At 65.3% G+C, this 14,024-nt stretch overlaps 1 protein-coding gene across 3 annotated transcripts; it reads right to left on the bottom strand.

Moving 5' to 3' along the window:
- Nucleotides 1-68: 68 nt before the first annotated feature.
- Nucleotides 69-12,688, bottom strand: DMTN (dematin actin binding protein). Of its 3 annotated transcripts, none has more exons than XM_066206164.1 (17): nt 12,616-12,688; nt 7,201-7,267; nt 6,959-7,015; nt 6,077-6,151; nt 5,785-5,940; nt 5,490-5,534; nt 5,287-5,395; nt 4,521-4,577; nt 4,291-4,443; nt 4,098-4,207; nt 3,913-4,018; nt 3,178-3,239; nt 3,025-3,073; nt 2,487-2,536; nt 2,285-2,344; nt 2,119-2,199; nt 69-1,465 (listed from the first exon to the last, which is right to left on the bottom strand). In XM_066206164.1, the coding sequence occupies exons 3-17, from the start codon at nt 6,974-6,976 to the stop codon at nt 1,352-1,354; spliced, it is 1,245 nt and encodes a 414-aa protein (XP_066062261.1). In that variant the 5' UTR covers nt 6,977-7,015; nt 7,201-7,267; nt 12,616-12,688; the 3' UTR covers nt 69-1,351. The 3 variants fall into 3 exon arrangements, with proteins under 3 accessions (XP_066062261.1, XP_066062263.1, XP_066062262.1); XM_066206166.1 differs by having other exon boundaries at nt 6,077-6,148; XM_066206165.1 differs by lacking the exon at nt 12,616-12,688 and adding an exon at nt 8,035-8,130.
- Nucleotides 12,689-14,024: the final 1,336 nt, after the last annotated feature.

Here is a 14,024-nt window from a genome sequence, read left to right as displayed (position 1 = left end):
CTCGGGGTCCGCGGGGAGGTGTTTTCGGAGGAGAGGGGGGCGGCGGAAGCAAAGCTGCGGAGCCGGGCTGGATAAAGCCATTTCACCTTTAATTGTAAGCAAAAAATCACTCTCACGCGGATTCTCCGACACCAGCAAATAAAATAAACTCTAACAAAAAAAAAAAAAAAAAACAAAAACAAAAAACCCAAAAAAAACCCCCGAAAAACCAGAGAAAGTGAATCACTGCAGTCCAGTCCGAAAACAACCCATATTTATAGATATATTTATAGATATGTCGTTTGTAGCAGTGAAAGGCAAGTTATGGGCCAGTGAATTCCCGATAAATTACATTCTTTACATCCCAACAAAGGTCTAGCGGCTGGAAAGTGGCTGGAAACAAACAAAAAAAAAAAAACCGGGGGGAGCGTGGAGGGGTCGGGGGGGTGTGTGCGGGGAGAGAGAGGGGTCCTGCCCAAAACGTGTGCCCGGGGAAGGGGAAGGGGTGGGAAGGGAAGGTGCTGCCCGGCGCCGAGCCCCGTCCGCGCGGCCGGGAGGGGACAGGGACAGTCCCCAGCGCCCGGTGAGCGCCCGTCGAGCCGTGCCCCGCTCCAACCCACCGCCCCAGATCAACATCCCAGCTCAGTGCCCTCCTGTGCCCCCCAAACCATCACCCCCGAAGGCCCCCGGAGCATCCCCCCCCCCCCACCTCCGTGCACAGGGACCCCCCGCCCCACCTCTGCCGCCCCCTGCCCAGCCCCAGGGGGCTCCCCCTGCCCCTCTGCCCAGCCCCGGGGGGGGTTGGCAGTGTCCTCGGGGTCCTGGCTGCAGCAGCCGGCACAGGGGGGGCCGGGGCTGAGGTTGGGGAGGGGGTGGGGACACAAATTTGGGGGGCTGGGGGCGGGGGGATAAAATGGGATTTGGGCCTGGCTTCGCCGGGTGAACATCGGTCTGGCAGTGTCGACCCCCAGGCTGGGGGACGGGGGAGGGGGAACCTTGGGGGGGAGCACCCCGGGGTGGGGGGGCTGGGGACAGCAGACCCCCCAGAGAGGAGGGGACCCTCCCCACACCCCAGAGGAGCCGGCATGACAAAAAGCAGAGCCAGGCACATTCCCGGGGGGGCGAGGGAAAGGGGGGGGCACAAATCCCAAAGACCCCTCCCCAAACCTCCCCTCCCCGCTGAACCGTGCCCGCTGTGGGGCGGGGGCTGCCCCAGGCAGGTTCCAGCCCCCCCAGCCCCATTCCCTGCGGGAGGAGTGAGGCCGGGAGGGGAGCGGGGGGCACATCTGGGAAAAGGGGGGTGGGGGACCCCAATAAAAACCGGCTGGGAGCCCTAAAGCGGTGACACGGCGCGACACGGACTGGGCTGCGCTCAGAAGAGGAAGGCTTTCTTCTTCAGCTCGTTGCGCTTCCACAGGGCCAGCTTGCCGAACTCCTCCGGGGACATCTCGAACACCTTCACGAAGTCCTCCGGGGACAGGTGTCGCTGCAGGGGCACCAAAAATTTCGGGATTTTACACCAAAAATGTTGGGCTTTTTACACCAAAAAAATTGAGGGTTTTTTACACCAAAAAATTGAGGGTTTTTACACCAAAAAATTTGGGGGTTTTACACCAAAAGTTTTGGGGTTTTTACACCAAAAAAACCTTAGGCTTTTTTAGGTTATTTAAAGATTTTTTTACGAGTCACCTGGACTTTAAATTTCTAATTTAATAAAATAGAAATAAAATACTATCAAAGAAAATTATTGTTTTAATAAAATTATTTTAACCCATTAATTATGTTCGTTATTTAAAACATCCCTAGCTGTTGTATCTCATTTTTATACTCATCATTTTCCATTTTTCACCGGGGTTCTGCATTTTTTCCATCAAAATACACTTTTTCTATCAGCATTTTTCCATCAGAACACACTTTTTCTATTAAAAAATTATCAATATATTATACTAATATAAATATATTAATATGTTATATTATTAATAGCAAAAAAAATATATTTTGCTCGCGTTTCTGCGGACACAAAACCCCAAGTGAACTCCAGTAAAATCATTTCGAGCACAGAAAACTCTGAGAACCCCAAAAAAGGAAGGGACAGAGGGTGGTGGGACCTCCCCCGGAGCCCCCCAACACGGCCCCCACCTCCAGCCTGGTCCTGTCCACGCCGGGCGGCAGCTTCACCCGGCCTCGGTTCGTCACCATCAGCATCTCATAGGGGTAGATCTGCCAAAAAAGGGGGTGTGAGACCCTCGGGGAGCCCCCCCCGGCCCCATCGGAGCCCCCCCGAGCCCCCCCAGGCCCCGCTCACCTTCTGCTCCAGCATGCTGGGCAGGGAGTTCCCTCTGTCCATGCGCCCGCGCTGGCCGTTCTGGGGGGGCAAAGAGGTTCAGCCCGGCCCCCCCAAAACCCCCCGAGCAGAGGTGAGGGGCTCCAGCACGGGGGTGCCACCCCCTCCCTCCCTCCCCCCCCCCGGGACCGTCCCAGCAGGGTCCCCCTGCCCCGTACGTCACCCGCTTGGTGGTCTCGGTGTCCGCAGCCAGGTGAGCTCTTACCTGCAGGGCTGGCCGAGGAGAGGAGGGGGCTCAGCCTGGGGGGGCCCCGCGGTGCCCCCCACAGTCCTGCTTGTGCCACCCCTCCCAGCCCCTGGGGACACCCCCACACCTCCAGGGCGTCCCCACATCTCTCCGGGACATTCCAGCATCCCTCCAGGACACCCTCCACATTCCCAGGGACACCCCCACATCCCCAAAACACTCCCACGTCCCTGCAGGACATTCCAGCATCCCCAGGACACCCCCACAATCTCCCAGGACACCCCCGCACTTTCCAGGACACCTCCACATTCCTGGAGACATCCCCTGGGACAACCCCCACACCCCCAGGACACCCTCACATCCCAGGGACACCTCCACATTTTCCAGGACACCCCCACATTACCCAAGGCAATCCCACATCCCCAGGACATCCCCCCACTCCCCGGGACCCCCCCACCCCCCCGGGACCCCCCCACTCCCCGGGATCTCCCCCATCCCACGCCCTGCCCCTCACCAGGGCTGCCCTTCTCGCTCCCCGCCGAGCCGAACTCCGCTGACTGCAGCTGCGGGGGGACAGGGACGGGCTCAGAGGGGTCACCCCAGACCCCCGGGCGGGGTGTGCGGGTGACCCCGGCAGTGTGGGGGGGGACAGCTGGCGGCCACCTACCCGGGTGAGGGTGCTCCGGCCGGAGGCGGGGAGGGAGGAGCTCTTGGAGCTCGTGTGGAGGGCTGCGAGAGAGGCAGACACCGTCGGGGACATTTAGGGACATTTAGGGACAGGCAGGGGTGTATGCAGGGGTGTAGGAGGTTCAGGCCGGATTTGGGAAGTGCAGGAATGAGAACAGACAGGATTTGGGAGGTGCAGGCGGGATTTGGGAGGTTCAGGCAGGTTTGGGAGGTGCAGGTGGGAGCTGGGAGGTTCAGATGGAATTTAGGAGGTTCAGGTGGGATTTGGGAAGTGAAGGCAGGATTTGGGAGGTACAGATGGGATTTAGGCGGTTCAGGTGCGATTTGGGACGTTCAGGTGGGATTTAGGAGGTGCAGGCAGGATTGGGATGTTCAGGTGGGATTTAGGAGGTGCAGGCAGGATTGGGACGTTCAGGTGGGATTTAGGAGGTTCAGGCAGGATTGGGATGTTCAGGTGGGATTTAGGAGGTTCAGGCAGGATTGGGATGTTCAGGTGGGATTTAGGAGGTTCAGGCAGGATTGGGATGTTCAGGTGGGATTTAGGAGGTGCAGGCAGGATTGGGATGTTCAGGTGGGATTTAGGAGGTGCAGGCAGGATTGGGATGTTCAGGTGGGATTTAGGAGGTGCAGGCAGGATTTGGGGGGCACAGGGGGGTCCAGGCACCAGAGCTGAGGAGGGAAAGGGCCGGGATTCAGGGAGAACAACCCCACTCACACGTGTGGAAAGGCGTCCGGTCCGGCAGCGAGCGAGTTTTCCTCCGGATCGGGAGAGACTTCTCCATCTCCTCCTTGAGGATCAGCTTCCCCAGGTTGGAGGTGACCTGAGGACGAGGGGACACGGGTTGGGGTCGGTGCCAGCCCGTCCGCAGCCCCCTGACGAGCTGCCAGCCCGCCCCTGACCTTGCTCAGCTCCTGCCGCTGGAGCTCCCGCAGGTTCTTCATCTCCTCCGTCAGATCCTCGTCCTCCTCCTCGCCTCTCTTGGACGCCATCCGCCTCCTCCACTCCGTCTCTGCGGGGAAATTTGGGATGCTCCAGTTGTCCCCAGCCCTCCCTGGCGTCTCCAGGAGGGAAAACCCAACCGTCCCCACCTACCCACGACGGCCAGGGACGGCGGGCAGGGCCAGTAGTCGGTCTCGATCTTGGCGGGCTGGTTGGGATCCGGGGGCTGCGCCGCCGGGAATTTGGAGGATTCGATGATCAAGTCCTCTATGAGGTGCTTCCCGTGGTGGGCACTGGAGTGGTGGTCTGGGGGGGCACCGGGAGGGTGAGGGAGCGTCCCGGGATGCCCCAGTCCCGCGGGATGGAGCCCGCCCCACACTCACCTTTCTGCCGGTAGATCGGCGGCTTCTTGTAAATGTTGAGCTCTGTCGTGTCGGTCTCTGGGGGGGAAAATGGGTTTGGGGTTGGGAATGGGAGTGGGAGCTCATGGGAATGGGAATGGGAGTGGGAGCTCATGGGAATGGGAATGGGAGTGGGAGCTCATGGGAATGGGAATGGGAGTGGGAGATCATGGGAATCAGGTTGGGAATGGGAGCTCATGGGAATGGGAATGGGAGTGGGAGTGGGAGCTCATGGGAATGGGAATGGGAGTGGGAGCTCATGGGAATGGGAATGGGAATGGGAGTGGGAGCTCATGGGAATGGGAATGGGAGTGGGAGCTCATGGGAATGGGAATGGGAATGGGAGCTCATGGGAATGGGAATGGGAGTGGGAGCTCATGGGAATGGGAATGGGAATGGGAATGGGAATGGGAATGGGAGCTCGTGGGAATGGGATTGGGAATGGTAGAGAGAGCTCATGGAAATGGGAGCTTGTGGGGCTGGGAATAGGACCTGATGGGATTGGGTGTGGGAGCTCATGGGGCTGGGAGTGCGAGCTCATGGGAATGGGACGTGATGGGATTGGGAATGGGAGTTCATGGGAATGGGAGATGATAGGGTTGGGAATGGGAATGGGAGCTCATGGCATTGCCAATGGGAGCTCCTGAGGTTGGGAAAAGGAGCTCATGGCATGGGGCAGAGTGTCCAGGCCCCCCTGGCTGTGTGGGGCAGCGCTGGGGGTCCCGTTTCGGGGCGCCGGGGCCGTTACCGGGTCGGTGGAAGTGCTGGACGCTGCTGCGGGTCGGGGCGGTGCCCTGGCGCGAGGGGGGCAGCGGGGTGCTGCTGGGGGGCCGGCTCTCCAGCCACTCCCGGATCACCTGGGGAAAACAGGGAATTGGGGATCAGGCAGACCCCTCCCCAATTCACCACCACCGCCCCTCCTCCCACAGCCCCAGCGGGGCCCGTACTCACCTCCGGAGATGGAGGAGGAGACATGGATTTGGGAGACAGGGAGCGCTGCAGAAGGCAAGGATTTAATCCCTTTTAATGTCTTTGCAAAATGAATTCATTCAACTCATTTTAATATCTTATAAAACTGCTTTTTAACAATTTTAATAACCTTCACGATCCGTTAAGAATCATGATGAATTTTGATGAATTTTGGGTGGTTTTCAGGCTGGAATTGTATCCCAGCAGTCCCATCTCTGTGACCTTTTTTATCCAGGTGGGATTTTCCTCCCAAAAACCCCAGGGAATGCCTCCTCACCTCCCGGCTCCGGGGCAGCTCCACGTGCTCCATGAGCGAGTAGGTGAAATGGGGCTCGTAGATCATCAGGTCGGGGCGTTCGATGTCCAGGATCGCTTTGTCCTTGGGGATGGCGGCCAGGTCCTTGTACCCCAGGACCTCGTTGTCCATTTTGGCCTGGAAGGAAGGGGGAAACGCCTTCGTTTGGGGCGCAGAGGGGGATTTTTTGGGGAGTGGGGAGGCGTGGAGAGGGTTTAGGAGGGGGCACATCCCGGCCCCGTGGGTTTAGGGATGCGGTGGGAATGGGAATTACCACGATGCTCGAGGGAGATCCAGGAACGCTGGATCCGCGGGAAGAACAGACGCTCCCAGGGGAGGTCAGTGGCTGCTGGATGGGGGAAGAAAAAAAAGGGAGATTTTAGCCCGGGAAGGGGCTCGGGGGGGCGGGCAGGGCGTGGACACCCCGATGGATCCAGGATTCCTCGGGATGGGGATTCCTGGTGGGCGCTGGGCGGAGGGGACAGCCGGGAGGGGACAGCGGGGAGGGGACAGCGGGGAGGGGACAGCCGGAGGGAACAGCCGGAGGGGACAGCGGCTGGGCCAGGACACGCCGCCGCTAGATGGTGCTGCCAGGCTGGGCTGGAGGAGGAGGAGGAGGAGGAGGAGGAGGAGGAGGAGGAGGAGGAGGAGGGGGAGGAGGAGGAGGAGGAGGAGGAGGAGGAGGAGGAGGAGGAGGAGGAGGAGGAGGAAGGCAAGGCCCTGCTAACAGCAGCCCATGACTGCCCCAGCCCTTGGCCTTGCCCCTGTGCCCCCCCTGCGTGCGGGGGTCCACATTCTCCCACACCCTGCCAGGACCCCCAACACCCTTCCTGCACTCCCACCACCCTCCTTGGACCTTCAGGACCCTGTCTGGACCCCCAGCACCCTTTCCTGGACCCCCAGCATCCTGTTCTCTATTCCCAGAACTTTTCCTGGACCTCCAGCACCATTCTCTGGACGCTGAGCACCCTGTTCTCCATGCCAGCACCCTCCCTGGACCCCCAGCACTTCATTCAGTACCCCCAGCACCTTGTTCTGGACCCCCAACACCCTTCCTAGACCCCCAGCACCCTGTTCTGGACCCCCAGCACCCTCCCCGCACCCTCAGCACTCTCCCTGGACCCCCAGCACCCTTCCCCAGCCCCCCCCCCTTTACCTTCTGCAGTCTTTCCATTCAGCCGTGGGCTGGCGGGGTTGTGTCAGTCACAGGGTCCTGTGGGGACAGCGGGGTTTGGGCACGGCCGGGGTGGGCACACTGGGGTCGGGGGTCCCACCTCCCACCGCCCCCTGCCAGGGCACAGAGCCCCCCCCGGGCTGGGGGTCCCATCGCCCCCCTGGCACGGAGCTGAGCCCTGCACCCCCCGGGCAGGGGACAAGGCGTGGGGACACCGCACTCACCGCCGCCTCTGTGGCTGCACATCCCTCTGGGCGCCGACACCGCGCTGGGGGGGCTCGGGTGTTCCCTCTGCGAGGACAGGACAGAGGTGATGGTGAGGAAGCCACCCCTTGTCCCCAGGCTATCCCCGCGGTCCCCTGCTCCTGCTGGGTGTCCCCTGTGCCCGCCGGGTGTCCCCTGTACCTGCCGGGTGTCCCCTGTGCCCGCCGGGTGTCCCCTGCTCCTGCCCGGTGTCCCCTGTGCCCGCCCCGTGTCCCCTGTGCCCGGTGGCTGCTGACGGGGCAGCGGCAGTGTCGCCCTTTTGTCCCGCGGCCTCGAGAAGGCTCCAGCGGCAGCGGGACGGGCTCGGCCCCGCGCAGCCCCCGGCGCCGGCTGCGCTCTACACCCACAATGCGGCGCACAAAGGGGAAAATTCCCCATTCTGCTCCGAACTTCTCCTTTCGGCCGGGAGGGAGTTGGGAAATGCCAGCGGGGCGGTGACAGCGACAGCGACAGTGACAGCAGCGCGGGGAGCTGGGCACGGCGGGTGGCACCGCCTCTGGGGACAGCGACCCTGCTGTCCCCCAGCCCCGCGGGCACACAGCCCGTTCCCGGGGGATGCGGGGATGGAGCAGGAGCAGAGCTGAGAAAGCCGGGACGATCCTCGGGGCTCTGCCGGCAGCTGCTGAGACCCCCCCGCCGGCACAAAGAACCCCCAGATTTGGGGTTCCGAGCACCGGCCCGCCGTTCAAGGCCACCCCCGGCACCTCCCCGCCCTCCCAGGGGAGCCGGGCCCGGTGGGACGGGACAAGGCACAAGGGTGGCATTGTCCCGGGCGGCCACGGCCGTGAGCTCACACTTTCCAGAGCCGGAGCCAGCCTTGCCCCCCGCCTCCGGTGGCGCTCCGGTGGCGCTGGGGACACCGGCGGGGACGCGGTGACAGCGAGCAGATGGATGCGATGGCGGAGAGCGGGAGCACAGGGTGGGTGCGGGGCCGGGTGGAAGGAAAACAAACCCGAAGCCGGGGCTGCGGAGAGACGCCACAAAACCCGGCCGGGGGTGCCAGGGCCGCACAAGCACCTCGGTCACGGTCCCTCGTCCCCCCCCGCGCGCTCTGGGGACGCGGGGACAGCTTATCAGGAGCAGGCAGGGAGCCACCGCCCCGATGGCAGCCGCGTTCCCCATGGCAACCTCCAATCTCCCCGCGGATCCGCTGCCAGGTCCCGCGCGTGGCCCGCGATAAGGGCGGCCCGGCGTGTTTGGGATTTTTCCTGGCCTGGGGGGCGATGGGGAGAGGGGACAGGACGGGGGGGACACAGCGCGGACCCCGCTCAAGGCGATGTCGAGGCCGGAGCGGGGAAGGAAAAGAGCGTGGGAAGAGGGAGGGAGATGGAGGATGGATGGATGGATGGATGGATGGATGGATGGATGGATGGACGGACAGGACAGGACACGTCCCCGCGGGGCTCACCGGGATGGAGGGGTGCCGGTCTGTCCCCCCCCCGTGCCGGGGGAGCCAGGGCTGTGGGGCCGCGGGAAGAGGCCGGTTCCCTCCTCCCCGCCCCGAGGAAATCCGGATTTGACTTTTCGCAGCCGCCAAAGCCATCAGCGCCCGGCTCGGGGCCAGGCCGTGAGAACCTCCCCCTCCCCTCCACCTTCCTCCCCACCTGGGACCCCCGGCCTTCCTCCCACCGCCCTCCTCCTCACCCTCCCTCTCCTGCGGGTGCCACCGTGGGGGCCGCAGCGCCCGGATTGTGCCGCGGCTGCGGCGGCTCGCAGCCAGCGGTGGAAGGCGGGGGGGACACCCGGGGTCACAAGTTCCCCGAACAGACGGTTCCCGCCGGCCCTGGGAACGGTGTCCGCTGCTTCCAGCTCAGCCCAGCCCAGCCCCGGCCTCCTCCTCCTCCTCCCAGCACAGCCTCCAAACAAACAGCGGCAGGCGAGGCCCGGAGCATCCTCCCCGCTCACCGGGGAAACCGAGGCACCGGGGCCTCACCGGCAACTTGATCGCGACAGCGACGGGCCACGGGGACCACGTGGGTCCCCGACCCGCGGCTGGCCGGTGTCCGGTTCCTCTTTTGTCCTGTTTCTCCCGTTCCCGGCCCCGCCGGGGCCAGCGGGAGCGACCCCCGTGGCTATTGACAGCCCATCGCTTCCGTGCCGCTGAGTGCTGCCCGGGGACCTCGGTGGCCTTAAATGCCACCAGCTGCCAGCCCCGGGCGTTTTTCCATGGCAGGGACGGACGGTGCGTCCTGGGGATGCTCCGTGCCTCAGTTTCCCCTGGCTGGAAGGTGGATGGGGAGGGGAGTGACAACAACCCGCCCACCCCAGCCCGGAGCGGATGGAGATGAAGGAGGAATTTCCACCTCCTCGGTTCCTCCCATCCGCGGAATCTGGGCCAGCGCAGCTGTCCCCCAGCCCTGCCAGGAGACTCCGAGCCCCGCGGGTTTGGAGAGAGAGCTGGGGAGACGGGGCCCGAACCCCAAAATTCCCGGGGGTGGGATGGGGGGGGGGGTCCTTGCCCGGCCCCCCTGCCCCGATGGCCACCCCACAGCCCGCTCCGGGCCGCGCCTCACGTGGCTGGTAATCTGGGATTAAAGCGGGATTAGCCTGCTCATCCCGCACGCGGAGGGACCCGCTGGGGATGTGTGAGGAGGCCGCGCCCTCCGGGGCTCCCCGTGGGGCTTTGGGGGTGTCCCCGAGTCCCCCCGAAACAACCCCCCGGTTCTGCCAGGCCTGGCATCAGCCCCATGGCACGGCCAGCATTGGGTTCCCCGGGGTGGGGGGCCTGGGCACCCCAATACCGGACAGGGCGTCACCACAGCGAGGGTCGCACCCCACAGGACACCCGGGGGGGCAGGTTTGGGGACAGGTTTGGGGACAGGTGGTGGCCCAGGTTTGCCTGAGAGAGGCGGGAATCAGCCCAGCCTGGCCATTCACCCTGTGCACCCACAGCCCCCGGGAGATGGGGGGGACGCGCTTGGCCCCCCAAATTCTCCCCCTAAATCCGCCCCCCGATGCTCCACGGCGGTGGGGAGATGGGAACTGGGCCCCTCCGGGCTCTGCCAGGGGGGCTGGGGAGCTCCAAAATCCCGTGTCAAAAGCGTGACCAGCACGGCCAGGGAGCATCAAATCCTTCAGGGAGGGGTGGGATTTTGGGGTGCCCCCCCATAAGGGCGCTGAGAGCCCACAAATTCAGCCCTCAGGTGAAGGGCTGGGCTGTCCCGGCCTCCTCCCTCGGGGTCCGTGGTGCCCACGGCGGTGTCCCCAGGGAAAGGGGACAGCGGTGGCCCGGGGAGCACTCTGGTGTCGCTGGGGGGAGATTCGGGGAGGGGTCACCCCTCGTTCCCCCCGCCCTTCCCATCCCCGCGGCCCCCCAGCAACGACAGCAGCGCCGCGTGTGGGGACAAGGCAGGTGACAAAACACGGGACACCCCCGAGCTTCCCCCACCCCCACCCCCCCCGCCCAGCTCCCCCCACCCCGAGCAGCGGCGACACCGAAAAAGCGACGGCAAAACCGAGAGCGGCCGCCACCAACCGGCCCCCTCCGCACCCCCCGGCGGCCTGTCCGTGTCCCCACCCGTGTCCCCAAGCGCGTCCCCGTCCCTGCCGGGCCGCTCACTCACCTAACGCCGGGGACCCCGCATGGCCCGGCCCGCGGGGGGCTGCGGGGGGCCGCCCTGCGCTCACACCGGCTCCCGCCTGGGCTGCCGCGGCTGCGGCGCATCCGAGAGAGCCGCGACAGCGGGGAACGGGCGGGCGAGCGGGGCCGGCCGGCCTATCTGCCCCCGCCAGCCCCGATAACCGCGGCCGGCCGGGCGGGGGAGGCTGCCTGGAGCTGGGAGGGAGGGAGGGAGGGAGGGAGGGTGGAGGAGTGCGTGGCTGTCCCGGGGGGGTGGTGGCGGTGGTGGCGGTGGTGGCAGCGTGGGTGCCGCTCGCCCGTCCCCGGCTCGCTGGCTGCTGGCTCAGTCCCTTTCCCAACAAGAGGAGAATTAGCCGGCATCATGACGAAGCAGTATTGGCTGCCGCTCCTCCCGCTTTCCCCGGCACAAAGAGGGAGGAAAACGGGAATAACGCGGCCCTGCCTCGCTGCCAGGCTCGGCCCGCACCCCCAGAGCCCGCTGGGCATGGGGCGCGGCTGATCGCGCTCCCCCCGGGGGGATTTTGGGCACCCCCAGCCCCTCTCGGGAGCGGATGCTGAGCATCTCACGGGGCTGCGGCAGCGTGGGGACAGCCGGGCACGGCACCGCCCGCCCAAGCCGAGCCCCAGGCTGGGTTTTGGGGGTGCTGCACCCACCCCTGGCTGCCCTGGGAGGGGAAATCCTGCGGGAATTTCCACCCGCGGGCACTCGGGGAGGGCTGGGAGGTGCTGGGGATCGGCCAAAATCAAGCGCTGGGCTCTGGCGGGGGGAGCTGATGTCCCTCACGCCCCAAACACCCCACGAGCCCTGGGGGGTCGCGGTCCTGGGGAAGGGCTGGGCTGGGCAGGGCAGGACAGGGAGGCTGCGGTCACCTCCATCCCTCTGGAGCCGCCGGGAAGGCGATCCCGGCATGCCGGCAGCCGGCACGGGAGCGGAGGAGCCGCGGCCGGACCCCGCCGGGGGCGGCGGGGCTGCGTTGGTGCCGCAGCGCCGGGATCCGGAGTCTATTCCCGGCGCTGTGTGGGAGCGCTGCCTGGTGACAGCAGCTCCTTTCCGGGGCTCCTCCTCGCTGCTCCTGCTCCTCGCTGCCTCAGTTTCCCCCGCACCCCGCCTCGGGAAAAGGGCTGCTGGGCCCCCTCTGGGCGCACATCTGGGTGGGGAGGGGGGCTGCGCGCTCAGGGATGCACAGCTGGAGGGGGATGGCAGAGCCTGGGGTGTGTCCGCGCTGCACATCTGGGCGGAAACACACGCAGGGTGCACATCTGGGGGTGGGGGGATACAGGCCCAGGGGTGAACACCTGGCGGGGATCCACGCCCGGGGGGACCCACACGCGTGTCCTTCACCGCCGGGGCCAGCCCGGCCCGCCGGAGCATCCCGGCCCCGTCGCTCCCGGGGGGAGGGGGGGGGCTCCGCCAGCCCCCGCCGCCCCCCGGGGCCGTGCCCGTGAATAAATCGAGGCCGCGGCCGCCTCCCCCCCGCCACTAACCCAGTTTCTCAAGCATGAAGACGATGGCAGCGGCTGCTCGGCGGCTGCCACCTGCGCCCCGGGGGCTGCTCGGCCGGCCTGACCCGGCCGTGGCACCCGCCGGGACTCGGCCTGCCGGCCCAGCGCGCCTCGCTGCCCCACGGGGACGGCGGGAGGAGTTTGGAGACGCCCCGATCCGGCTCCGACCCGCGGCGAACACCGCTTCATGCGCCCGCTCCAAGCCCAGCCCGGCCACGCTCGCCCCGTGCCCACCAAAGCCGGATCCCCGGGGGGGTCCCGGGGGGTGTGGGGCAGGGGGATGGGGCCCTACCTTCAGGGGAGCCCATGGCCCGCCGCGGGCAGCGCTGCGTGTCCGCCGGGAGCCATCCCCGCGCCGAGCATCCCCTCCCTCCCTCCCTCCCTCCCCTGCGCCGCACGCACGTTGCCACAGCGACCGCCTCCCTCCGCAGGCGCCGGGATGGAGCGCGGAGGATGTGCGGGAGCGGCCCCCGGGAGCGCCGCGAGGCCGAGGGCGGCCAGGAGCGGCCCCCGGGATCGGCCAGGGGTGGAGGGTGGGCACGGCGTTCCTTTGGGCTCGGTGAGGGATGGAGGGTGGGCAGGACGGTCCTCTGGGTTTGGTGAGGGATGGAGGATGAGCAGGAGTATCCTGTGGACTCAAAGAGGGATGGAGGAGGAGCAGGAACATCCTTTGGCCTCAGTGAGGGATGGAGGATGTGCAGGACAACCCTGTGGACACAAACAGGGATGGAGGATGTGCAGGACAACCCTGTGGACACACAGAGGGATGGAGGATGTGCAGGACAACCCTGTGGACACAAACAGGGATGGAGGATGTGCAGGACAACCCTATGGACACAAACAGGGATGGAGGATGTGCAGGACAACCCTGTGGACACAAACAGGGATGGAGGACGTGCAGGAGCATCCCTTGCCCTCCCCACCCCGCAGGGCGGGGCCAAGGATCACCCCCCACGTTCCCAGGGGGGCACAACCCCTGCGCCCCTCTGTGCAGCACCTGCCTGGCCCCAAACCGCCCCCCCTGCCCCCCTGCAGGGTCTGGGGGGACACCCGGGGGAGCCCGGTGACCTCCAGGCTGTGAGGGCCGGCCTGGCCACTCCCCAGGGGACACCTCCAGTCCTGTCACCCCAGTGCCACCCCCTGTCCAGCCCACGGCACCCCCCTGTCAGAGCGTTTGGGGTGGCAGCGGGGCAGGGGGTGGCACCTGTCCCCCTCGGTGTCCCCTCAGTGCCCCCCCCACCCCGAGCGTCCCCAGCCCCTGGGAAAGGCTGGGAGCAGACACCCTCCAGTGCACTTTCTGCACAGAGGACATTCCTGTCCCCACCTCCACCCCCCGCCCCAGGTCTCACCTCAAAAAACAAGAAAGAAGCCGCGTGAGGAGGGTTTGTTGGTTTTTTTCTCTCTCTCCTTCTCCAGCCATAATTAAAAAGGACTCACCCTTCCGAGCCCTTTCTATCCCGGGAGGTCGAGAAGAAAGAGAGGGGAGGAAGGGGAAAAACCCTGAAAGAAAAAAGAGGAAGGGCTTGGGAAGGAGAAGAGAGGGAAAAAAAAAAAAAAAAAAAAAAAGGGACAGGGGGAAAAATTAAAGCGGAGATCACACAAAGGGAACTCCTCTACCTTTGAAGCTTTGGCTAAATTGGGGAGGGGGCTGCGGGGGCAGGGGAGGGCCCCGGCCCAGCCGGCTCCTTTCTCAAAGCCCTT

Source organism: Chamaea fasciata, unplaced genomic scaffold (genome assembly GCF_029207755.1).
Source record: "Chamaea fasciata isolate MVZ Bird 193981 ecotype frontalis unplaced genomic scaffold, bChaFas1.0.hap1 SCAF_30, whole genome shotgun sequence".
NCBI lineage: Eukaryota > Metazoa > Chordata > Aves > Passeriformes > Sylviidae > Chamaea > Chamaea fasciata.
Note: the sequence above shows the minus strand (reverse complement) of the source record. Positions and strands in the feature narration are given on the sequence as shown.